The 26,581-nt window shown below is 33.6% G+C and overlaps 1 protein-coding gene across 2 annotated transcripts in view; it reads right to left on the minus strand.

Annotated features, from left to right (window-relative positions):
* Nucleotides 1-12,530: 12,530 nt before the first annotated feature.
* The window catches only part of LOC124361016, a 126,269-nt gene continuing 112,218 nt past the window's right edge, over nt 12,531-26,581 (minus strand). For both annotated transcript variants that reach the window (XM_046815055.1, XM_046815059.1), the window contains exons 3-4: nt 18,064-18,226; nt 12,531-17,142 (exon numbers count right to left, since the gene is read on the minus strand). In XM_046815055.1, the coding sequence (XP_046671011.1) occupies nt 13,320-17,142; nt 18,064-18,206 (3,966 nt within the window). In that variant the 5' untranslated portion in view covers nt 18,207-18,226 and the 3' untranslated portion in view covers nt 12,531-13,319. The remainder of the gene's footprint in view (nt 17,143-18,063; nt 18,227-26,581) is intronic.

Consider the following 26,581-nt stretch of genomic DNA (forward strand, 5'->3'; position numbering starts at 1 on the left):
ATCCTGGAGACAACTCTGCATCATGGAATGTTTGTACATAATTGCTACATACCTGAATGCTTACATAGGAAAGTCCTCTGTGATCATTAAGCGCTTTAAAAAAGCCTTACTTAAAATTTGTCCCCCTAAACATGTAAAGAGTTATTTCAAATAAGTTATGTACATTGTGTAGTCCTTTTATTATCACTACCTTGTATTTTATTGGCTGAGTGTTACCAAAGCTTAACACTTGAGAGCAGCAAGAATTAAATGTCTGTCTCTCTGTCCACATTGTATCTCGAAAACTATCTGAACTCTCTGAAAATCTTTAATAGATTTGAAATTTTGCATGACGTCTATATAGACAACATCAAGGATAGAATAGAATAATTCATTATTTGTGAATATCAATTACAGAAAATTGTGTCAAATGTGTTGAAATTATTGCAAAATATATATTGTCTTCTTTAGTTAAGTCTGCTATCTTAGATGCTGTGTACAAACTCTTCGGTTGAGTTGACCGAGTTAACTGCCAACCAGGAGTTCAATCTATGTTTCAGTGCTTCACCTGTCAGTAGCTTGAAGTTAAGAAGGAGACAGTTGTAGAGTTTAGTCCCAATAAATGATGGTTTTTTTCCATAAAGAGCTGTCCTGTGTTTTGCAACGGGAATTCATAAGTGTCTAGTGTTATGAGTATGCTATCTTGTTTCTTTTGGAGTCTTAATTTATCAACATGGAGTATGACTGCCTGTAAGTAAATTGAGATTACTGTTTAAATTTTGAGGTTTTAAATTCTTTGCAACTTTGTCTTGCTCTTAGGTTTGCTAGTTATTTTATAACTAGCTTTTGTATGGTGAGTACACGAGTTAAGTTGGTATTGGATGTGCCACCCCAGACCACAACACCATATATTAAGTATGTCTCACAGCGAAGTAGCCATCTTTGCTGCTTCTATGTTATAGGTCAACCGCTCGTAAAGAAACCTGCGCAGAAGTAAAATTCTTAGCAGTACCGCGCAGAAGGGGCCCTTCTCCGGCGGGGAGTGGGACCAGTATCTTCTTGTATCTTTTTATCAGCTGTGTGGATTGTGTCTCACTCTCACAGTTTTGTTTACACTGTAGCTACTTTACCTGTTCTATAACTATATTATATTTTTTGTGTTGGTATGTACAAGTGTCACAGTGTAAGCATAAAATATTAATTGAACAGATTAATGTAGCTTGAGGTTAGCCGTGCGGTGGCCATTGGCCATTAATTCACTTTTTCTTGCCAACTGAATAAATTTGATATTTTTTTGAAACCAGATATATATTATTTTGAATGATTGTTAAAACTTACAATATTATTATTAAGTTCATTTAAAAACTCTTATCCATGAAAAATAGCTTAACATCATATGGAACTAACTAAAACTATAGAGTTTATGCATTAATCAAATCAAATCAATCAAATCAAATCAAACAATCTTTATTCATCAGATATATACACTAAGTATACAATTGAATAGTGTCCAAAGACTCGCAGTCTGTACATCTTAAAACTACTAATATAAGTAAGTACATCTAAATCTATGAGGAGGTGGAAAAGTACTCCTCCAGAGAATACAATGCCTTGTTTATCAAGAAACATTTAACTGTGTTTTTGAATATTCTCAGATTAGTTAAATTTTTTATACTAGTGGGTAGATGTTTAAAAAATTTCAGCCCCATGTATGATGGTTTTTTCTCATAATACTTTAAATTGTGATGAGTTGTTACAATGTATTTTTTATTTCTGGTGTTGTATGGATGAGGTTCAAGATTTAATTCATTACTTATTTGATTATTTTTTGCAATTAGAATCGTGTCAAAAATATATTGGCCATATATTGTTAGAATTTGTAATTCTTTAAATTTCTCCTTTACTGTTTCATTGTAATCTAGTCTCAATATAATTCTAATTGCCCTTTTTTGTAGTTTAAGAATTTTATCCATATTTGTTTTTGTCGTTGCACCAAAGAGACATATTCCAAAAGATAAATGAGAGTGGAAATTTGCAAAATATATATTTCTTAGTGTTTTTTGGTTACAAAAAAACGACATACTATAAAGAGAAAATATCCCCGAGCTTAATTTTGATAATATTTTATCCACATGTTTGTCCCAGCTTAAATGTTGATCTATTGTTAGGCCGAGAAATTGTGTGCTTTTTTTACTCTCAATTTCTTCTGAGTTGTACGTAATTAATGGTTCGGATATCTGTTTGTTGTTTGTGTGTTTTAAATCTTACAAAGTTAGTTTTTTGAGCATTTAACATTAAGTTGTGCTGCTTAAAGAAAGTTCCAATATTTTCTAATTCAATGAAACTTATTATCTCAACCTGTTCAACAGTATTGGCTGCTACTTTAAGATTTGAGTCGTCTGCATAAAGACACAGATTATTTTGGGGTGCACGTGTGAGTGCGCTCCCTACATCATTTATATAGCAGAGGAACAGAAGAGGGCCCAAAATCGATCCCTGAGGGACACCATATCTAATCATTTCAGTTTCTGAAGAAACCTTTAAGACTCTATTTTCATGCGTTCTATGGGTAATTTCTACAAATTGGCATCTATTGTAAATGTACGATTGAAACCACTTAATTGCATTTTTTTGTATTCCTAATGATTGTAATTTAGTTATCAGGTGAGAATGGCTTACACTATCGAATGCCTTAGATAGGTCCATAAAGATTCCTGCTGTATATTCACCTTTGTCTACTGATTCGATTATAGACTCAACAAAAGATACAGCAGCGGTTATTACTGATTTTTGTGGTCTAAAACCGTGCTGAATATTAGTAATTTAGAATCCTCTAGGTATGTTATTAATTGTTTGTTAACTATTTTCTCATAAATTTTTGAAATTATCGGAAGAAGGGAAATTGGGCGATAGTTTGACACAGTTTCTGGACAGTTTTTCTTATGGATTGGTATGATTTTTGATTTTTTAAGCTGATTTTGGAAAATCCCTGAAACAAATGATGAATTTATTAAGTGGCTTAAAATTTGGATTAAATACTGTTTGGTATTTTTGATCACTTTTATAGGGATTTCATCATATCCGGCAGAGTTTTTGTTCTTTATTGAGTTTATGGTTTTTTCCACCTCCTCTGCATCAATAAATTTAAAGTTAAAACCTTTTCTAATACATTGTGCTTGTTCCTTTTCGCTAACTTCTGTATTTTGACAACTAAATTCACTGATCTCCCTGAACTACATGTACAAAGTATTTATTAAATACATTAGATACAGTTTTAGGACTATACCAACTTTTATTTCCCTCTTGCAAAGAGATGTTTTTAATTTCATTCTGATTTTTTTGCCCAACTTCAGAGTTAATAAGTGCCCACACTGTTTTTTGTATATTTGTAGATTTTTCTATTTTATTTTCAAAATAATCGGTTTTAGCTTGTGTTAATTTTATTTTATACTCACATTTTCTTTGTTTCAAGTCTTTATTTAAAAGAGCATTTGTCTTTCCTCTAGTTTTTTTTAGCCAATTGTATTAGTTCTTTTTTGTCATTTTTAAGATCTTCTGAAATCCAATTTTGTTTACAAATTTTTTCAGTAACTAAGGTTTTAGGAAAAGAAATATCAAAATAATACTGTAAAGTATTATGAAACTCGTCATATTTTTTTTCAACAGAGGCCATGTAAACGTTCTCCCAAGCTTCATTTTTTAGGAGCCTATTAAATTCACTCATGTTTTGGGCTGAAAACTTGCGTATTTCGCGCTTTATAGGTAATTTTTTTTCGACTTTTATCTTTGGATTGTGAATATGCAGCAATTGTCCGTCATGATCTGAGAGACAGGTTATTACCCCCTCTACAGTTAGTAAGGAATCATGACAGTTTTTTACTATGAAATTATCAATTGCTGATGCAGAATTTTCTGTTACTCTTGTCGGAAAATTGATAAGATACCTCATGTTGTGACTTTTTAATATATTTTTGAATAATTTGAGTTCATGGTCATTTTTTAAAACATTTATGTTAACGTCTCCCCCTATAACTATATAATCAAATTGTTTAAAAAAATAGTCAACTAATATGTTTAACCTATCTAAAAATACTACACAGTCTGACCTAGGCGATCTATATACCCCTATAGCCAACATTTTAAAGGAACCAACTCTATAGCTACAAGCACCAAACTCAAACTGTTTTTCTTCGAGTAATCTGTCTGACAAAGATTTAGGTACTTCCACCCGCTTCCAATTCAAACCCTCCTGGCAGAGCATCATGACTCCTCCTTTAGCAGTGTTCTCTCTACAGTAAAAACTGTTAATTTTGTACCCTTGTATATTAAGTCTATTCACTTCATTATTTTTCATATCATGTTCGGTTAATATTACAATCTGAGGATTTAATTCATCTAGGATGATTAGGTTACACTAGGTCCTCAAAATTGTTGAGTCGTTACTTTCATTTACTGCTAACCGATTAAGAATAAAACCGTAATCATATAACTCAACAGGGAGAGTAGGGAGTCTCCCCATTTGTAGGGAATAAACTTATTTCTGATAAATCAAAGGCATATCAATCAACCAAGTCCGTCAATTATAAGTATTAACATTTAAAATATTTAGTAATGTATCTGGTAACTTACAATCACATTTTTAAATAAGTTTGAATAGATATATTTGCAGGTTGATTGCAAGGGTGTTTGGTGATTCCGCTTGGATAATGACACTAGTGTCATCAGCGTATTGAACTAAGTGGCTCTTGATCGATTTGTTCAGGTCATTTACGTACACAATAAATAAAAGAGGGCCTAGTATAGAACCTTGAGGAACACCTAGATTTACCCTTAACGATTTTATTGGCAATTTCAACATATTGAGAACAACCTGAAAGATAAGAACGAAACCACTCAAGAGGCATACCTTTGACACCATGAAGCTCTATCTTCTCCAAAAGACGCTAATGGTTGACTAAAGCACGGGCAAGATCACAAAAAATGCCAGCAGTGCTTCTGCCTGCATCAAGAGATGAGAGTGCAGTCCTTAGAAATTCATCGATTGCATGAGTGGTTTGAACTGTTTTTAAGAAAATCGAATTAAGTAGGTGATAGTGAAAGGTTTACCAGGAAAAAATCAGTAAGTCTATTGTGAATTATTTTTTTCAGTTTAGGAAGTATTGAAATTGGTCTATACTGTTTAACCGAAGATCTATCAGTTGATTGGGACAATTTTCGCACATTTTTAATTTGAAAGAAATATATCTTGGGGGATGGAGATATTGAAAAGAAGTGCTAAAGGATAAGAGATCGGATCAGCAACCACCCTGACAACTGATGGGGAAATTCCAAATGCATCACAAGCAGAACTAGCTTTTAGGCCTCCGATTACACTCCTAACATCCAAGGGAGAGGCTGGGGCGAGAAAAATACTAGAGGTACATGTAATTCTAGAGAGAGAAGGCACAGCTGACATTGTACCCTGGGTGTTCACATCATGGCATACATTTATAAAATGTTCATTGAACCTAGAAGCTATACAATCTGGTTCAGAAACAGCCGAACCATTGCATTCCAATCCTTCGATACTTATATTACTCTTATTCCAGCCTGAACAGCAATAATCTTCCAAACTGCTCTACCAGTGTTGCTGTTTTCAATATGAAATCCCGCCACTAAATTCTTTTCAAATAAAATTAGATTTCTGTACTCTCTTTTCTTATCTTTGTATATCCTCTGATACAGAGGCAACGGAAAATCCCGTTGAAGCAAATACAGATCCTTCAACCGTTCCTTCTCAATGACAACATCTCAAGTCAGCCACCTCGGTCTAGACCTACGCACTCGTCTTTCTTTTTTTAAAGGAAAAGCTAAGTTATAGCTATTAACAAAAATGTCCATGAAGAAAGAAAGTTGTTTATCAATACCATCATCACTTCTAGAAAAGACCGCATGTGACCAATCCACGTGTTGTAGGAGGTCAGAAAACTTAGTAATATTTGCTGAGGAGTAATTCCTAAACTGGGTCTCACCAATTTTGCAGTTGATTGAATTCATTATCTTATACGATCGATGAAAACTGGGCCTCGTGGTCCGACAAGGCAGTGGAAAGTATTTTAGAGGAGATGTTTGTTACAGGTATAACATTGACAATGCACGAGCTTCCTGATGAACTAGGCCGAGTAACTCCCCGAATGAGAATTATTCTCAGAGAAAAGCTATCATAACCATGACGTTATGATTGGGCAGACGAGGCTGAAGCAGGCCTTCTAGAGCTCTTACATGGCTATCACTTATAATTATTATTTTATTCTTCACTTTATAACATTGTAAATCATGTAGACGAATCTTATCCGAATTCATGGTTACTCCTTAGACATTTAACTCTCCAGATAAATTAGGGGTTGATGAGAAATGTTGTTTGAGTGAACTATGAGCTATATGTTTTGCTTTTTCTGTTAAAATTTTTTTCTTTGTTGTGTTACATGTTTGCTTTTTGAGGTAACTTTTTTCTTCCTTATCTGAAAATGGTTTTGTAATTGCTACTAGTTTAGAACTAGTAATACTGTGCCTGTGCCCTAGCATTTTTTATAAGTTCATAACCACAGCTAAAATCGTCTGATTGCTTTTACGCTGTTTTTGTTTAAAAATAAATTTAGGAAACATTAAAACAGAATTTATGCTTTTACAAAACTCAAGGGCGTGTATATAGTTGAGACTTGGTAGGGAGTCCATATGGTAGTATTTCTGATTAATATTGTCAATAATAATTACTAGACTCCAATGAGTTCCCTCGCTATTAACGTCAGTATCTAAATTCAATCGAGAATTACTAATTGGTGCCAGTACCATTTTATTATTTGTAAGATTCATCAAAATATTATTTTGTAAATTACTTTGAGAAAATCTTTTAATAAGGCTTTCGCTAGGACTTAAGACAGTTATTCCTTCACAATTAATTTCGCTAAGCCCCATCCATAACTCATCATCGGATAGTTTATGTTTCTTATTGCTAAAATAACTAGTTAAGGTAGATGGACCAAAAAATAATTATCAGTTATATAAACTAAACTATCGACCGATGATTGTGTATCTCGCAATGGTATATCCAAAACGGTTGACTCTATAACGGTTAGGTCGAGTAGGGATAGTTTATAATACTATATAACCCTAAGACACCGGAAAGAACAGCCGAAAGGGGTAAAATCCAGGGTTCGAAAGGGAGATGAAGATTCCAAGTTCAGCTGAGACCCGAATTAATGTAAAACCAAAAGCCGAAGCAAATACATTACCGATGATCAACGGTTCAACAGGCTTTCATCATCGTCGACTCGGAAATGAAGGGAAGGAGTCAGCATTTGCTTTAGGATGACGGTTCTCCAACCTAAACGTTCCCTAACACGACAGTTGCTAGTTCAACTCAAGCTCGAAACTAAGGAACGCTGGTGCCAACGTACATCAATCAACCTAGCGGCCTCGAAAAGAAACGCTAATTTGAATAAAACTATACGCAAACAATTGTTCGCTCGAAACTAAGGAACGCTGGTGCCAACGTACGTTAAGCGACCTGAGCGGTCTCGAAAAGAAATGTTAACTAGATAAAACCTCAACTTAATCACACCTAGTCCGAAACTAAGGAACGCTGGGGCCAACGTACATCAAGCGACCCAGCGGCCTCGAAAAGAAACGATAAACTAAATGCGAACACTAGTTAGCTCGAAATCGTGCCTAGCTCGACTAGAGTTCAAAACTAAGGAAAGCTGATGCCAATTTACGTCAAGCGACCCAGCAGCCTCGAAAAGAAACTAGATAAAAACTAAACTTAATCACGCCTAGTCCGAAACTAAGGAACACTGGTACCAACGTACGTTAAGCGACCCAGCCGCCTCGAAAAGAAACGATAAACTAAATAAAAACCAAATTCAAACTTCTCGTTACTAGTAATAAAATTTAGTCCTATTCGTACAGATTCTTTTCTTGCTATATATTATATCTAAAATAATATTCTATTAGCAGTTTAAGTACGTAATCTCATTAACTGATGTTAGTGACTAGACAAGTGCACACAAAAGCGTGTATCGGTAGGCAAAATGTATGGCTAGGACTTACTTGCACTTTATCGTGTCATATCGTGGGGTGGTGTAGCATTTTTAAAGCTACATTGGTTGATTTTTAAAAATTAAAACTTAAATTAAATGAAAATTTTGGGAAAGAAATATTGGGATTTTATTTTAATTAGATTGTCAGAAGTTAGGATAAAAACGAATATGTAATCCTTTGGCAAGTTAGTGCTGGTAATTTTAAATTATTAGGAAGGGGGTTCACTGCCTTGAATTGATCAGAACTTGTCTTGTTCTGCAATTACGTTAGATCTGAGAAGGCTCTTGTTCTTGAGTTGGATAAGGCTGGGCCAATGAGAGAACGCCGCGGATGTCCATCAGAAAGAGAGGAAGGGGAACTATAAAACCGCCAACTCATAATTTTCGCCCTTCTTTTGGTTATTATCGTATTTTTTTCCGCGAGGGATTTTGAGGTAAGCACCAAATGTACTGTACGTTATATTGAAATAGTCTTCCAGATCTGATATTAAATTAATTTTGTTGTCTTTTTTATAGGAAAAATTAATTCATAAAAACTACAGAGCAATCTGCATAACTGATTCTCGATGAACAATAGAGCACAATAGAATCATACAAGTTACATTTGGTTCAAACTAGCAAGAAAAATTAATTAAAATTGAACTTTTTAAATAACTTGTTAATTGAAATTTGGAAATTTAGTAATATTTAATTTGAACTGTTTTATTGTGAATTATTAATTGGAAATTAATTGAACATTAATTATTTATTGTTTGAGAGAGTTGTATCTGAATTGCTAAGACTTGAAAGTTAGGATACAACTACTAGTGGAAAGAGAAATTTAAAGTACAACGTTTTCTTGTTAAGTGTATCGTCTGTCAACTACCTATAAATTTTATAATTATTGTCCTTTAGGTAAATTAATGTACTGTTTATTGGTAAAACACGTTTTTCAATCAGGATACAGGTTTTAATCGAATAACCCCGTAAAAATAGAACAGGAGTTGCGTCTTTTTCTCATCTTAAAAGTTACTTTTTAAAAGATGTAACTCCACCTTGACCTTACTATTCCTTATAAAATAAAAGAAATGCCTTGTAAGTGTCGTGACTGTTTATTATTTTTTACCACCAACCAAAGTTTATAATATAACAGCTGCTTTATAGTTGTTTCATATTTTATAGCACAACTTATCCTATAACCACCTAACCTGTGTAAAATGTAAAGTACTGCAGTATTATTACAATATCTTGTATTATTTCAGTCTGAGGAAGCATACCATTCAAAAGATAAAATTACGGAAATAAACTGATATGTTCCCACATTGGACTATTAACACATAACTTAACAATTATAAGACAACTAAGGTGTCTCGTTTCCCCCAAATATTACGTTGGGGCATTTCCTACGTTATATAATCATTATAATTTATAATGATGGTAACTTTACAGAAGACTGTGTTCTTGATAAAAGATTACAGTTTCATCTATTCGATGACATTTAGTAAATAGTCGAAAAATCTGGATAAGCAGTAGAAAACTTTGAAGTCGAGCAAGTAGTGGAATAATTTAGACAACTAGGCTAGTAGAAGAATTGAAGTCGAGAAGATAGTGGAAGCTGGAGAAATCGACCAAACAATTGAAGGTGTTCAAACTAAAGATGAAGCTAATTCTGATATTAAAACAAAACGAAAGAATTTCGCCAGGTACTTTCAGAAGAATGGGCAGCAAATAAAAACAAACTTGAAAGGAAACTAAGTAAAACGTACTTAGGCAAGAAAACTATTTATGGTAAGTGGAAGTACGACAAAAGATATTTAATAAATTCTGGAAAATATCTTTGAAGGAAAAAGGTTTTATCTCTACTCTTATAAAGATAAAGCCTCCAGAAAAAGCAATATATAGACCAGAAATGGATAAAACTCGAAGACAGCCTATTTAGGTTATTTTTTGAAATGTAACGAATCAACACTAAGAGTATGTAAAACAATCTTTTTGATCAATCTCGATCTGGAAAAAGAATATTTTCAGAAAGCAACGAATATTATTGTAGAGCAACAAATGGAACAAAATGTCCTGAACATTTTACTAATTTAACTGTAGGACTAATAATTAATTTTTGCCAACATTAATTGAAACATTTAGTCCTAGAGAGGCTAGGTTAATTTTTAGCTCAATAGGTTAAATCTCCTAACTAAAGAAAGCCAGTACTTGTTACAAAGTGAAAATAAAGTAATTACGTCATACAGTGATGGGTGTTGGTATTAAAACCTACGTATTGTTCTAGCCAATGCTCTCCTTAATCTTGCTAAATTAAAAAAAAATATAACAGCAGAACAGAAATATTTAACAGGACATATTCAAATGGAGGCAGACTCAGTTCATAGACGAATCGAACGCCAAGTGAGAAAAAAATTTCAATGTACCTGTGGCAAATACTTAGAATACTCATTTTTTAACTTTGAGGGTTCACTAAAAGGAATAAAATTTATTACGCCAGGAGTAGACAAGGAAACCCTTGTTCTGAATATTCTTTTTGCCCTGCAATACCAGCCTTAATCTGAACTTTAAGTTACGTTTCACACATGAATGGCATACCTGTTCCATTTGATGCAAGATTTCTTCAGTCCTACCAGTAAATTTTAAGGCTATACCAAACTTTTACTCCAAGAGACTGAAAATAATCTAAATACAAACTACCTTCATGAACTCAGAAGACTTCCAACCACTCTTTTTACAATCTTACAAGGCAGTAGTTTAAGACTTACAAACACATTACATTATCATACACCGTGTTGTAACCGTTATTTATTTTGTATTTTTGTAATACATTAAATTTACAAAAATGTATTATGTTTCTATGGTAGTTATAAAAATAAGGTTTAGGGTTTATAATACATAATAAATCATCAATAATGGCAAAGAAACACTTTTTAGGCACATTTTAGCTCCCCTTGTAAAGTTAGTCTCATTGAAAGTTAATCGGTTTTTGAAAACTAGACAGACGATTTTAAAATGAATATTCTGCTGAACACCTGCAGTTGAATATTTATATACTGGCCAGTGATCACCCGCTATTTGGTTAGTTTTTTAGTAAAATTGTGGTGTTTACTTTATTACTTATGTAAAGTTATAGTTTTGAAGAAGAAGCAACATATCCATGCTGTGGAGATTTACTGGTGCTGCTGTTCTTGTTACAGATGTCAAAGTATAATGGACATTTTTAATTTTGACGGTCTGTGTTTTATATAACTTTCAGCTATTCATCAGATGATAGTACAGATCTTCAATAAGTGTTATCAATAAAAAGCTTAAATTCTCAGTTATTACACAAAACTAAAATTATGACCAACGCATATATTGCTAGAGAATCTTCTAGAATATTCTCTCCTATTTTTGAAAGAATAATGCCATCGAAATGTAAATGTAAATTTTTGGAGGGAACAACACATGTTATTATGTTCAATCCCTTATCTCAACAACACAAACTAAATATATTTAAAAACATCTATCACAAACAGGAGTCAGACTAAATAATAGACTTCTAGAATATATAAAAAAATTAGAAACCGATAAAAATTTTGAAAAGAAAACCATATCAGTTTTTGTTGTCAAAAGCATCTGAGATAGTAAATGGATTTACGGGACACAATATAAAGTACCTAAATTCAAAATTGAAAAATGATTTGGACATTTTTAAGGTTACGTTTTTGGAATAAAAGAGTATTAAATTGTAGAAAACCACTATAAACTGAAAATTTTAGTTATAGAGCATCATAGGATATCAATTTAATGTTATAAATATCAATAATGTGCAATAATTCGTCTTACTACACCTACTATGTATTGCAATATTTAAAATCATTCCGTTTTTCCAACATCATGCATAGAATTGTGGTTTTAATTTGTATGGCTGCTGAGTGCCCAGAAGGAAGACTGTTATAATTTTCTCTTGGGTTATCATCTGAAATTGATCCCTATATAAAACATTGTTTTGTACACTTAACAACTCAAATGTTATTATTAAAACAGGATGGTAATTTTTATCTTATTAAAGTAGAAAGTATTGTACTCTGTGATTGAAATAACTTTTATTGGTCAATGGTCATGATAAAATTTAATCATTTTTGCTCATCTTCAAATCTGAGCTACATCCAACCAAATCTTGTTAAAATATCTGGACCACGTGAAACGTAGATTTATGTGCTAATCTTATAATTAGATGAGCTATCAATTGATAATCTTTTGTTGAAATTAATTACAATAATCACAATTACTTGGTTGGATAACAGGTGAGATCTCTGTTTGAGAACATTTCCTGGTATCTTCAAAAGAGCATAAACTACAATTTGTAAAGTCATATCCCATTCAAGGTGGTCTTTTGATACTAATAAAATTTAAACTTGTGAAAAAGAATAATTGTAGACAAGTAGTTTTATGTAGTTTTCTTAATAGAAAAATTCAGGAGTAGATACTGTATTAACAAATCACACAATGTTGTTATTGTATTGCATTTTATTTGAAAATCTCCCTAGATGTCATCAAAAATATATACATAGGTACTATTTAAAAATTAAATTTGTGTACACTTATGAATGATTAATAATGTGAACTATGATGTATGTAAAAAAGAAACAGTTGGATTACTGCTATTTACAGTAAGAATAACAATAACATAGACTATGTACAGAATGGAACATTCATCCCAATATGAGATCTTTAATTAAACATTATACACAAAATTAACCACTTCATACAATGTGCTAACATTGACTCAAAACAAACAATACAGTTGTAAACATCTTCTTTGAATTTTTTAATATTCCTGGTTTGTAAGTAGTAATGTAAATATTCTTGATTTACTAAGCATATAGCATATAAATAAAAAGGTTTAATCTTCTCAGTTGTACACAATTTAAAACATTGTTTCCTTGTCTGTATCAACTTTGACATAAAATATACCCTAATAGTTCTTTAATCTTTGGTCAACTATTTTTTCTTACTTTTACTGTAAAGCTTATTTTATTACTACAGTGATTCCTTTCATGCAAATAAATTTGGTTATCCATGTGTTGGATGTTAATTACATAAACATCAGAAAGAAAGGCTACATAGTACATTGTGTATGCGATTAGTTCAATAAATTTGTATAAAAACTAATTTCTTTATGTATTTTACTTAAATGAAAATCATGTAATAAGTAAAACATAATTCAACAATTATTCTTTAAGTTTTGAAAATATAAATAATATGGCTCAAGATACTGAAATGCCAACACTTAACTTCTTATTGCACTAAAGTTACATGGATTTGTCGGTTGAATATCTGTCTGAAATTTAAAGTCCTTATTGCTCGATGAGCCTCCAGTGGAGAACTAAGACATACTCTTGCATCACCGGTGGGTTTCCCACTTTCATCAAATCTTCTAATGACATTATCTCTAAAGACACAGAATCCCCTGAAAAATTCCAGAATGTCTTGTACTTCTGCCCTGTAAGGAACATTTTCAAGGGCTACAACACAGCCAGGTTTACCGAAAGCATTTACATTTTGTGACTCCAATTCCCGTTCTGTAGGAGGATGATGCCTTCCACGGAAGGTTCCCCTTCCCCTACCTCTGGGTGGAAAGTGAGGTGGGTACCCTCCTGAAATGTGCATACGAGGATAACGATGATCAGGCCTGTGAAAATTTGGATGTGGGTAACCCCTTGGGAAGTCAGAATGCGTATGATCTGGGTGAGGAACAACAACACCTAGAGCTGACATCATCTCTTCTCTGGATACTGGTTCAACGCACACTACACTTCGGCCCATTAATGTTTGATTTTTTGTTAGTGCTCTGATCACTTCATCGACTGAACTGAATTCACAAAAAGCATCACCAGCAGGTTTATCTTGCTTATCCAACATTATATGAATTTGTGTAGGGGAAATTCCTTCATCTGAAAAGAAGTCCAAAATATCTCTATCAGTAGCATTAAATGGCAGACCTCTGAGAAAAATACAGTCAGTGTCAATGAGGTCATCTTGATTTTCTTCAGCCTCTTGTTGAACTGGTTTGGGATGTTCCTGCTCCATTTGGTTAATTTTCTCTACAGTCACTTCTTCCAACTTCTCTACCTCAGCTTCCACTTTAGGTGCTAACCCTTCAGATGTGGTTACTTTTTCACTCTGAGATGGAATTGTTACAGCGATTTCATTCTGAATAACTTGTTCAGATGTGTTCTGATCTTCCTTATCAGATTTTTCAAATTTTATTTCAGTGACTTTCTTGCTTTCTAATTTTTCATTGACAGCGTTCTTTGTCAATTCTGAAGAAGGATTTTGGATTGGTGTATGTTTTTCTGAAGACATTACATGTTCTGTTGTGTTTAATGGTTGCTGTGATTGAGATTTATTGAACTTTTCTTCTTGTGCTTGTTGAGATTTCTTGTGGTATTCTTCTTCTGATGTTTGTTTTTTACTTAATTCAACTCTGGGAAGATTTGGTTGGAATCGACTTCCTTCATCTTTAGGATTTGGTTGAAATCGACTTTCTCTAGGATATAGCTTCTGATGATAGTCTTCCCGAGAATATGGTTTTCTACTGTGAAAATCTTCCCTTGGAGGGCGAGGTGGTATATCTTGTCGCCTATCAAAGCGTGACTGATAGTTATTGTTTGAATTGCTCATTTGTGTGGTTGATCTAGGATCAAACGGTCTCACTGAAGGTGTTGGTAGCAAACCTTTTCCTTGTACTCTCTTATCAGCTTGATTGTATCTTGGGTCTGGTCTTGGCTCTGGTCTCTCTTCATTATAATCAAATAATGAATACTTCTTAGCATCACGAGAACTTCTAGATTCATGAGGACTATACCCTAGATCCTTAGGATCCATGGTTTCTTCATCAGTTTCTTCCATATTTTTACGATCCCTTGCATCATCAAATTCTTGCTCATAACAGATATTTGCCTTAATATGTGTGTAACCAATGGTAAGCCTTGAAGAAGTTAACAGTGCTTTTCTAGCTTCTGCTGGAGTCCGGAACCTAACATATCCAGTTGCAGTTTTTCTTCCAGTTCTTGCCAGTACAAATGCATCATCTATTTTAAATCCTTTGAACAGATTGGAAATGTCTCTATCCTTAGTATATGGAGGTACATCATGTATTACTAAATCTGTGAATGGTTCCGACTGCACATCTTGTTCATTAAATGGATCATTGTAGGCCTCTTGGTATCCTTGTGAGTTATTGAAGTAGTTTCCTGAAAATTCTGAAAAGTCAGTGGCCTTATCAAAGATATTATCATCAATGTGTAATATTTCAACAACAGATGCCTTTAATGATTGACCAGATTTTTTAAGAGCCAAGTCCTTGAAGTACGATTTTGTAAAACGAACGTATGCCATACCAACTTTATTGCCTTTCTTATCTGTTATAATTTTTACACCATCATTTGGTATCTGTAATCCTTGGAAAAATCTACGTATATCTAAAATTGTTGTGTTCATAGACATGTTTCTAATTTCTATACAGGCATTTGAGTTCACATCTCGAGAATTTGTAGAACCAAAATCTCTCTCTCCATAATTTTGAGGTTTTTGTGGACTTAAGTTGTTCATCTGAGTCACTGTAGATCTAAAATCATTTCTTGCTGGCTGAGTATTAAATAAACTTTGCATTCTTGGATCTTGTTGTAGATAAGCAGGTTGAAATTTTTCATTAGATGGTGTGGTTAATGGTCTGACAAACATCCCCATTCCCATATTTGTTTGAACTGTAGTAACTGATTTTTCTAAAGAATTCATTCCACTTGGATTTTGCTGTGAAGGTGTGAAAGGAAGAGCACTCATAGGTGGCCAACCAAGAGAAGGGTGTATTGGAGCAGTTTGATTTTGTTGCATGACTTTATTTGCTTCATTTGGTGTTAATTGAGATTGGTTCTGTCCAAACACAGCATTAGTTGAGACGTTGTTCAATGGACGTGCATTGATAATAGGAAAACCTGGGGGACCAAACCTTCCATCAAGATCATTTGGATTCATCATTGGCATAGGGGGAAATGATGGTGGCTGAGGTATTACCATGGGGTGAGGTATTTGACTCTGTTGTGTAGTAGCTATTTGTTGAGATGCCTGAACCTGATGTGGTGGCATATTTATTTGTTGAGAAACTACTTGAGGGGCGCTTGGACGTGGAAGTGCAGGCTGATGAGGAGCTGCTGATGTTGGTTTACTAATACTAAATCCAATAGGATTTGTGAGAGATGGACTAACAGTAGGTTTTTCAGTAGATCCAACTGATACCCAACCAGAATTACTGAATCCAGGTTTTGATGTTGGGACTGCTGGTACCTCAACTGCTGTTGGAAGAGGTATCTCTGAATTTTTATCAGGCACTTCTACATTCTTAGCACCATTACTGTTTTCTGAACTGTTACGATCAATTCGATCATAATCTCGTTTTCTATCTTTAGAGGACTTGCGGGATCTGTCTCTAGATCTGCTACGATCCCTATACCTTCTTCTGTCCCGACGATCCCTGCTACGACTCCTATCTCTCCTCCTACGATCTCTGTAACGGTCCTTACGTCTGTAACTTCTATCTCGAGAGCTTGATCTGTCTCTAGATTTGGATCTGGATTTAGATCTATCTCTAGATTTTGATCTATTTTTCGATTTTGAACGAGAACGTCCATTTCTTCGGCCACGTTTAGCATCTCTACTAGATACACTTTCATTATCCTGGTCCTTTTTTTCCTGTTCAATTTCAACTTTGACAGCCTCTGGGGTGGTAGGAGCTGTTGGTACTGCAGAAACAGAAGGAAGCGGTGGTGGCTTGATCTCTGGGGTTGCAGATTTTGTAGGCATCTGACTGACTGGAGGCATGGGTGGCAATGCTGGGGCCGTCTGAACAGGTGTGGGTGGTATGTGTGTAGCTGTCATTGGAGTTGCAACAGGAATTTGTGCTGAAGACATCTGCATGAAGGATTGTAAACTCAAGCTCTGGGCACGGGCTGTTTCTATAACTTTCTGCATTTCAGAGCGAGAACTGAGGAAGAGCTTAATTTTTACTTCTTTTATTTTTCCACCATCGATAAGCATAGCCTGACGAGCATCTTCGTCTGTGCTGTAAAAGAAAAAATATTCTTATCAGTACAAGTGCAAAATCTTTCAAATACATAAACTAAAGAAAAATAATGCAATAAATAAAATTTGCCAAAATTTATGAATTGAATATAGTTTAGTTAAACATGTAAAAAGACAGTATTGTTATTAAAATAGGAATGGAATGGTATTCAATTTGAGTTCAGCTATACATTAACATACATTATGTTAGTGTACACATATATACATTATATATTTCACAAATGTTTCTGACTTTAATAGCTTGTATACTACTATGAATTCATTTTAAGCAATAACACAGAAAACTGTAGTATAACTTAATCAATGATTAAAAAGATTTAATAAATTGTTCATTGGGTAGCCTAAGTATATTTGATTTTAAAGGAACGAAACATATTTATATTTATTAATTTAAAACTAGGATAATTAGTGTTGTTTTTAAATTACAACACTGGGTTCCTAACATTGTACTGCACATCCAGAGGTAACATCAGACAGAACAAGATGCATATAAATATCTTTAATTATAGCTTGTTTTTATTGAAAATTGAATTCAAATTAGGATTCTGGAATATTATTGTTTTAAGCTAAACCTTCCAAGACATGTCGCAATAAATTTGTCTTTGAGTAGACACACAGAAATACAAAAATATAATTGTGCCCACAAATATTTACAGAGAATACAGGTTTTTTTAAATGAGAATACTGTAATTAATAATGATTGTTAAACTTAGTATGTTTTTGTAAAGTTGTAGTAATGGTCATAAGACTGTAGACTACTTAGATTACATCTCTTGTTAAAGAGATTTTAGCAAATTGTTAAAAACATTACTGTACTTCAGATCATGGAGAATTTGTAGTTTCTCTTTGTAGTTCTATCATTTTAATAATTTATTAAAAAAGACAGACAAGTTTCAGGTACCTAAAGGCAATAAAAGCATCTCCCAGTTCGCCGCCCACAATGTGGACTCCACCCTCAGGGATGGAGAGACCATGGAAGTACTGACGGATGTCAAGGGCATTGGCTGACCAAGGCAGGTTCTGCAGGCGAATAATGACACTCATTTCTGCTCTCTGCAGACTGCCTGTTAAAACAAAACACTATTAATAAGTCTAAAGGATATATAAATGTTTCTTTCCTAACAAACAATTTTGTAATGCTTTGTTATTGCTATTTGAGATAAAAAAGTAACAAATGAGACAAAATTATACATTATAATAAAGTTTTTAAAACAAAATTCATATATGTGTCCATTACAATGTAGCATTATTAATATTATTCATAAATGTGTCCTAGTGATTGATGCTAAACATAAAAAAAAATAATTTTTCAGGGAGAAACGAGGTGTGACTAGAACATAGATTAGTATTGGCGAAGCCACAGAATGAATCAATAAGACTGGATATGTAAGGTTGGTCAACTGACTCTCCCTCCCACTCCTCCTTATGTTTTATCTGGCTCCCATACTTATTTCGCTTGTAGCACCAGTTATAAGCATGCTTTTGTTTCTGCATCGTAAAAAAATTGAATACCCAGAAAGAACAGCATGTGAACTTCAAATTTCTATTCAAACTTGGAAAATCTGCCAGTGAAACATTTGTAATGTTACCACAATGTACGCTGACAACATGTTTATCAAGAACACAAGTGTTTGAGTGGTTTTAACGATTTAAAGATGGCCGCGAAAGCATAAGTGACGACAAACAGATTGGCAGGTCATTGTCATCAAAAACTGATGCCAACACTGAAAAGATCGGTAACCTTGTATAACTATTGCAGTAAATAATATCTAAACAACACACTTCCAATATAATTTATTTTTTTTCAATTTTTTTTTGGATGAGGTCTTTTGGAACCAAAGGTTTCATTGTAGACAACTCCACAAATGGTCGCCTGACGATAAAACCTTTGTTATCTAAAGGCCTCGTCCAGAAATATACATATATATTGAAAAGTGTTGTTTAAATAACATTACTGCAATTTTAAAAAAATTTCCAATTACTCCAAGAATCTTCTTGTAGGATTACATTAACGATAATTAGAATTACTACATTAGCATGCTGACTACCCTACATGAATGCGTACAGAGAAAACAGAATGATTTGTAGAAAAATAAGTCATGGAACCTTCACCAGGACAATGCTCCACCTCACAAAGTTTTGTCAGTGAAAACGTTTTTGGCCAAATATAGCATCCGCGTCTTAGATCATCCATACTGCTCACCCGACTTGGCTTCCTGTGATTTTGTTTGTTCCCTAAAGTCAAGTCAAATTTGAACAAAACCCTTAATTTGAGACTGTTGAAGCATTCAAAGAAAAAGCGACGGAAGTCTTGAACAGGGTAATGGAAAACGATCAGCTACGGGCAGGATAAGTATGGGAGCCGCCTGACAAAACACGAGGAGGGGTGGGAGGGGGGACTCACATGACCGGCCATATTGCGTTCGTTCAGTGCCTCCGCCAATACTAATCTAGTTATTTTCTAGTCACACCTTGTAGCTTTTGTACCTTTTTCATCCCATGAGATTTTCAGTAGTTATGCATCAGCACATTATTATTGGAAAGGTCTAATTTACATAGTTATTTTCCAATTGTATATTTACCATATTTATTCATAAAATGGTGTGTTAACTATAAAACATCTCAACTATTCCATATTAGTTTATGAAAATTACATAATTTTGAATATAATAAAAATAACAAATGGAAACATCCAAATGCAATAACAAGGGGGAAAATATAGGGTGGATTAGTTGACTCTTGGTAAGAAAACAATATGAATTCTCACAAGAATCAAAAGCCTGTGTGTGAAGTAGCATCAAAGGACTATTCACATTAAAATAGGGCAGCAGCCAACAAAAGTTAACTCTTATTTGCAAATAACAAGACTTAAGGGCAATGTATACTTTTATGTTTGATCGGAAGACAAATAACACAGTTGCTGAATGACATAAATTGGAACATTGAGGGCAAGTTTGTGTGTACAACAAAAAAGAGTCTGAGCAAGAGAGTGTGATAAAATATTGCAGGCTACGTTCTGTGAAATCGTCATTATGACAATCGGTTCTTAGTTTCTGTTTCCCGAAAGTAAGCGATGTCGGCGTTAACGAGACCACTCTGTCCCTATCTACTATATATACCAAATATATAAGTAGGTAATACATACATACGTATTATAAACATAAAAAGTTAACGAGCGCTCACGTGATCTGAGATTTAATTAAGGTACTATCTCGAGAGTTGTTATTCTTATTTCGTGGTTCCGAACCACCGAAGCCTGCACTGTGGCCAGGAGCATTTCCGAACGGTACTTTCCCGACCTTAGATCATACACACTTCTGATGATAAAAGAAAAACATCCCTCGATATAGTATCCAAAGTCAAGCTTAGATTACCTGAGCGCTCGTGATGGTTATCTTTTAACTTTGGTACTACCATTAACATATTTCTGATAACCTAATCTAAACATACTTATATGGATAGCCTAATAACAAATAGTACAAAGGAACCAGGGTGGCCTCCTTGATGATATCGCTTCCTATTGGGAGGCAGAAAACAAGGACAGGCCGTCATAATGACATGTAATTTTTACGCTAAATAAGGTATATACATTCTAATAATGTTGGTCTTTAGGTACTCGGTAAGAAAAACTATTTCAATAATAGTGCCCTTTGGATAATACCAATTAACGATTTAATTAAACGGAACACAACCCTAGCGTCAGTTTGAACCCTAATGTTAAGTGCTTAAGGTGGTATAATTAATTAATTACCAGATAAATAGAGTCGGTATAATTACATTATTTCTGATTCTCTCTTTGCCTGAAAGTAAAAATGCAATAAAATCGGTGTCTAAATGTAATTTTTGGTGACAAAAAGTAATTTAAATATCACAAATACATATCAATTATAAATTAAAAACATAAGTAATATACCATTAAGATTCACATGGGCGCGGGCAGCGATGACACACTCGCATTGGTAGCGTTCCATACTCCGTGCCAAGACGAGTTTTCTGCTCGTATATTTATTTCCTTATCCCTTGTCAATACTTTTTAGTGTTATGTAAAAAATCTTTTACTAAAACTTTAGACACATCCCTGACCGAAATATAAAGTTTCCTCGTATACTAAATTTTAACATAATTACTTTAATGCAACATTTGAATATTCATGAAGGCTAATTACGCGTTTGTTTTTATACTTTTGTGTATAATTAATCTAAAACGGTTGAAATGATGTAGAGAAATAACACCTTGCTGCAGCTGGCAGTGTGAGTTTTAATTATAGTATTAAAATACAATTGCTGTAAATGGAATATATGTATAACATTGATACTGTGTTCCTAAAAACATATAGACTATAGACTACTTGTTGCACTCACGATAGATGTAAACCTGTAATTGAAAATGTAAACAAACTTTGAAGGAATCCGTCTGTACAACAACTGGCTAAAATGTGACTACTATTATAATAATTATATTAATTTTTAATATAAATAAATGTATACCAATAAAACGATAAAATCTCCTTAAAACATGTAAAATGGTATATGTTTTAATAGTAAGATAAAGACGAGGTCGAACATACTCAGCGCGGGGTCTGATGCTTTTATATCTTAGCAGACACGGGACAGAATTTACATATGGATATGAGCTATTGCCCGCGGGGGGAGGGAAGATTTCGAAGGGCAGCAAATTGTGGAGGAGAACATTAAAAATATATTGATATGAAGTTCAAAAGAAAGTGATAAATATCTTTAAAACGAACATTTTACAATACATACAGAAACTAAAAAGGCGGGCTTTTAGAATTATTGTTAGAATTAAAATATGATCTGGCTGAGATTCGGTTCTACTGTACACAATACTATGTAATTATAGCATATTAAACCCATTACGCAGCTCTCATGAAAAATCAACTCAATACTTGGGACGGAAGTGCATACTTGATGAAAATGTCATAGAGAAAGGTTGAAGATTGCCGCAGATATTTCTGAATGTTGTTAAATACGTGCTAATATACGATCTCGACGATGATTACATAAATTGTTTGGGGGCCTTGACTGGTGTCATCATCGCTGCCGGCCGTCATCCACCACCGTTGCTACAACGACCTCAGTTGCAAATAAAACTTGCCCACTTTGATAATATATTGTGACAATAAACTTCTGTATCCTTAATAATCAATAACTTTTCTTTTTAAAACAGTACAGTAGCTTGCATAGAATGCTAAAACAGGTACTGGAATGTCGGCTATTTTATTTGTAATTATGCGTCTTTCATTGTACTCATTATCAGTTTAAAGAAATCGCTACATCGACATAATAGCAATTTGCTTCATCGTATCTATTCAGTTTAATATATCATATATATATATATATATATATATATATATATATATATATATATATATACATATGACATTTATTGATTTATAATAAATAAAAGTATATTAATGTTTATTTAAGATTCAAGCGAGTAGGATGTAACAATTTATTTTCAGTAGAAATATCTTCATTGAATTGTTACTTTAGAATATCGCATGAACAGCAGCAGCATCAGCAACCAATACACTGTTAACACTGTACGATACATTGGTATTACTCCAATCATCGAGTGGCCAAATGAGGGATCTACAACGAAAGTCAACTATATGGAACGTTGTTCGTGGTGCCTGGTAGTATAACATACTAAAGTCCTCAACTCTACGGATGGCGAAAGTAGGAGGAGGGGAGTTTCGTTGGCCCTTCAGAAAATATAAACACATACTAAATTAAAGCTGGTAAACCTTTCTAAATGCTTTTGCTATTTGTTACAGTTGATGACATACAAGTTCTCGTACATTAGTAATTTTCTAAAACCCCTCATGGCACTTTTTGTAAAACTTCTGTCTTCATTCCACGGAAAAATCTCCCCAAAAGGGTGTTATAAAGAATTATATTTACTTTAACATGAGTTCTGTTTGAATGCGTGATTTCGGTAGGAACCAATATTTAGTAAACATTATTGAACACATTTAATTTTGTACATTATTAAATTCGTTGTTGGACCAACCTCTACTGAGATAAAGAAAACACAGAAAAGGGACTAATGTGTTTCCCCCTTCCCCCTCTTTCCTCACTCATATGATTGAGGACTTTTAGTACGTTATACTACCAAGTACCCCGAACCACGTGCTACAGCCGAGTTTCCCGCTGACTTTTCTTTTATTATTCGTTGTCTGGGCGACCTCATGTAGTTATAGAGAAATTAATAGTAGCTTTGATTTGTTTTAAAGAGTAAAATTGTCAGGTAATATCAGTTCCGTGAGATTTGTAGATGACGTACATGTTAAATAGTTTGCAAGAATTATAGTTAATTTTAATAGTAATGATCACATTGTGATAAATTCCATTTAATTATGTTTTTTCAATTATTTTCAGAGTAAAACACGTCAAGATCCTTTCTGTAATATGAAATCATCATTGTAGTTTCTTTCGTTTCACTCAAGATAGCGTGCAATCTTTACGCTTTAGGTAACGACAGATTTTAGCGTTTGACGTCATATCTCCTCATACATACTACTAAACGTGGTAGTCTGAGGAGGATCGATATGGCAGTCATCGATTCGTGGAGAGGGCAGTACATTTTCAAATCCGCCTCTGTAAACATATACATATCTGAGCCGATGTTCTATACCCGTTCTTTGTCCGTTCGACCTACTCTCTGTCGTGAAGCGCTTTTGCTTGCATTGCCTTATCATATTTGAATTAACGCAATTTTTAGTTGAACATTTTAAAATTGAAAAGAAAGAAATAAAAATAATAATTAACATAATTTTAATCTTGCACTATTCCACCTCTTTCCTGTGTACAAAAATGAACAGCCAAAATTGAGTAACATCCGATGTAATACAAGTTATCGCTGACATGCTTTGCTGAAGCTAAATGCAAAATTATATATTATATTATACATGTGTCACTATGTCATATAATAAAACGCTTTATGATTGTATACAGTTTATTTACAAATTTTGTTATTCTACCGTTGCAACATGGTTAATGTTAAGATCATGTTCAATAAAGCTCAAACAAATCCCGTGGGGCTGACATGCACCACCATCGAACTCGATGTTGCCTATACAGAAATGAAATTCCCTACAAAATTTCAAGTCTAAATTAAATTTGTTCTGCCCTCTAGTGATAGGCTACGCTGACGCTCATGCAAAAATGCGTATACCAAATCTTTTATGGTCATTAAGTACAATATACAGGGTGTTTATGTAGCCTCGGTAATATTTTGGAAATTTGTTTGTTGGTCAAGGCAAACGAAATATTGCCTCCTTTGAAATTACATTCTTATCAGTTTAACTATTATCTGAGTGATTTGGGTAACGTATTGTTACCAGCTTTGAGGCACGGTTACATTGAATTACCGTGTTGAGGTGACTAGTCATGTCAATCTGACATTTTTACCATGCGGACACGAAATTATTTCGGAGTATTTCATTTATGCTTAGGGTTGGAATAAAAGAAACAAGTTTTTGACCTCCATAGCCTCCTACATCATCCAGCTTAAGCTTATAAAACCATGATATTTCGGCACTGTTGTTGTTTTTTTTAGGGGCTACATTTTCAACAATTTTAGTAACATCTGATAGCTGTTCGAAATATACATTATTGAACAAGGAATACAGCATTACAATTGTACAAGTTATATTCGCAATACAACGAGCTGCACTTGTTATTTATATAGACTAAACCACCTACACGACACAATTTCTGGGTGTATATAGCCTACTCAGATAAGCACGTAATGTATTTTATATCACTAAAATCTATTTACAAGATTATTTAAATCTCCAATTTTCTTCTCCCTTGCCTGATTCACAGTCTAGAATGAAAAAGAAATTAAGTGTGTTGTTATAATAAACCGAAATCGCAGCAATGAGTAAGCAAGTGTCGCCATTGATTATAATCCTAATTATTATTAATGGCAATCTAATTAAATGATTTTGCTAGTAGAAGTTTATCGTAGATAGCCGATAGTTGAAATTACGTTACAAATGCTCAAATAGTTCTTAATAACCTTACCCACTTGTTTAATGATTAACATTATGTAGTCAAATTATCATGTGTCACTTCAATCTAATATTTCCTTGTTCAAGATTACATTTCTTCAGTTATTACTTATTAGCCATCTTATTTCAATATTGAAAACCGAATTATAAATTAATTTCGTATTTTTGTGATTTATTTGTGTCAGTTTACAACAGATTGACAACCGTTTCTTATTTCTTATTCAATTTTCTTATTTCTATATTCGTAATTCCGTCTTTATTGAAAAGTGGAATTACTTTAAATATCGTATAAGGCGGAATGATAAGAAACTCCCTCATTATTTATCATAAATTTCTATAGAAACATAATTTTATAACACCTCAAAAAGTATATGTTGTACGTAAACTACATTGAGGTGCAGAGGAAGTTGCAAGCTGTCCTGAGCGTGCCGCTGCAACTGCTTTTAAACTTTTTGTCTAGTTAAGGACATACTAACAAAATTCCAAGAATTGTAAATCCTAACATGTCATATCAAATTTAAAAAATAAATTATTTTTTCCATACTTCAGTACCTACAGACGGTTTTGGAATTTAGCGTTAAGTAACCTGTGCGTAGTTATGGTTAGTTTAACTAATGTGTATAAAACACTGCGCAAGAGATTTGGATTACTCCTGCTGAAAAGAGACTTATAAGATTTCGCTGTGAAAATTGATATTGTACCAGCGAGCATTACATAACTTAATAAATACAACGTAAAAGTTAAATGGTTGAAGAACAAAAGGCACGTGGGCTACTAGAAACACATGATTAAAGTTAAAATCACAGCGATTTTATTATAGACACTAGAATCAAATTTATGGATAGAGTAATACTAGATTATTGGGAACAGCTGAAAACGAAGAAATTGGAAGTTAATGGATCAACAATAATTCATATCGAGTGAAAGTCACTTTGTCGGCTTGAGAAGGAATTTCTTTGCTCAAGGACACGAAGAATCGCAGGCGGCAATAAAAGAGCTAGTGGGTTATAAACTTACATTCAGAACTTTATTTTTACAAGTTAAACTAATAAAAAAAATTACTATTCCATACTTTTTAGCTCATTGGGTACAACCTCGAATGGTTGTGTTTATGTCGTTAAAACACAATAAGATATAATTCATAATGTTAATAATTATTAACTTACATATTTTTATTACTCGCAAGCCAAGTGTGTAATAATAAGATTACCGCAAATAATTACAATAATGCAACTACTCGGCCGTTATATAATAGGCACCCGTTCGCGATATCAAGCGGCTGAAAAGTAAACCTATTTTCTTCGTTTTAACACAAAAAACCCCTCGGGAAAATAATTTGTAATACCAAAAATACCCCAAATTGGCACTTTTTGAGGGGGGA

The sequence above is a fragment of the Homalodisca vitripennis genome, chromosome 1 (assembly GCF_021130785.1).
Source record: "Homalodisca vitripennis isolate AUS2020 chromosome 1, UT_GWSS_2.1, whole genome shotgun sequence".
Lineage (NCBI taxonomy): Eukaryota > Metazoa > Arthropoda > Insecta > Hemiptera > Cicadellidae > Homalodisca > Homalodisca vitripennis.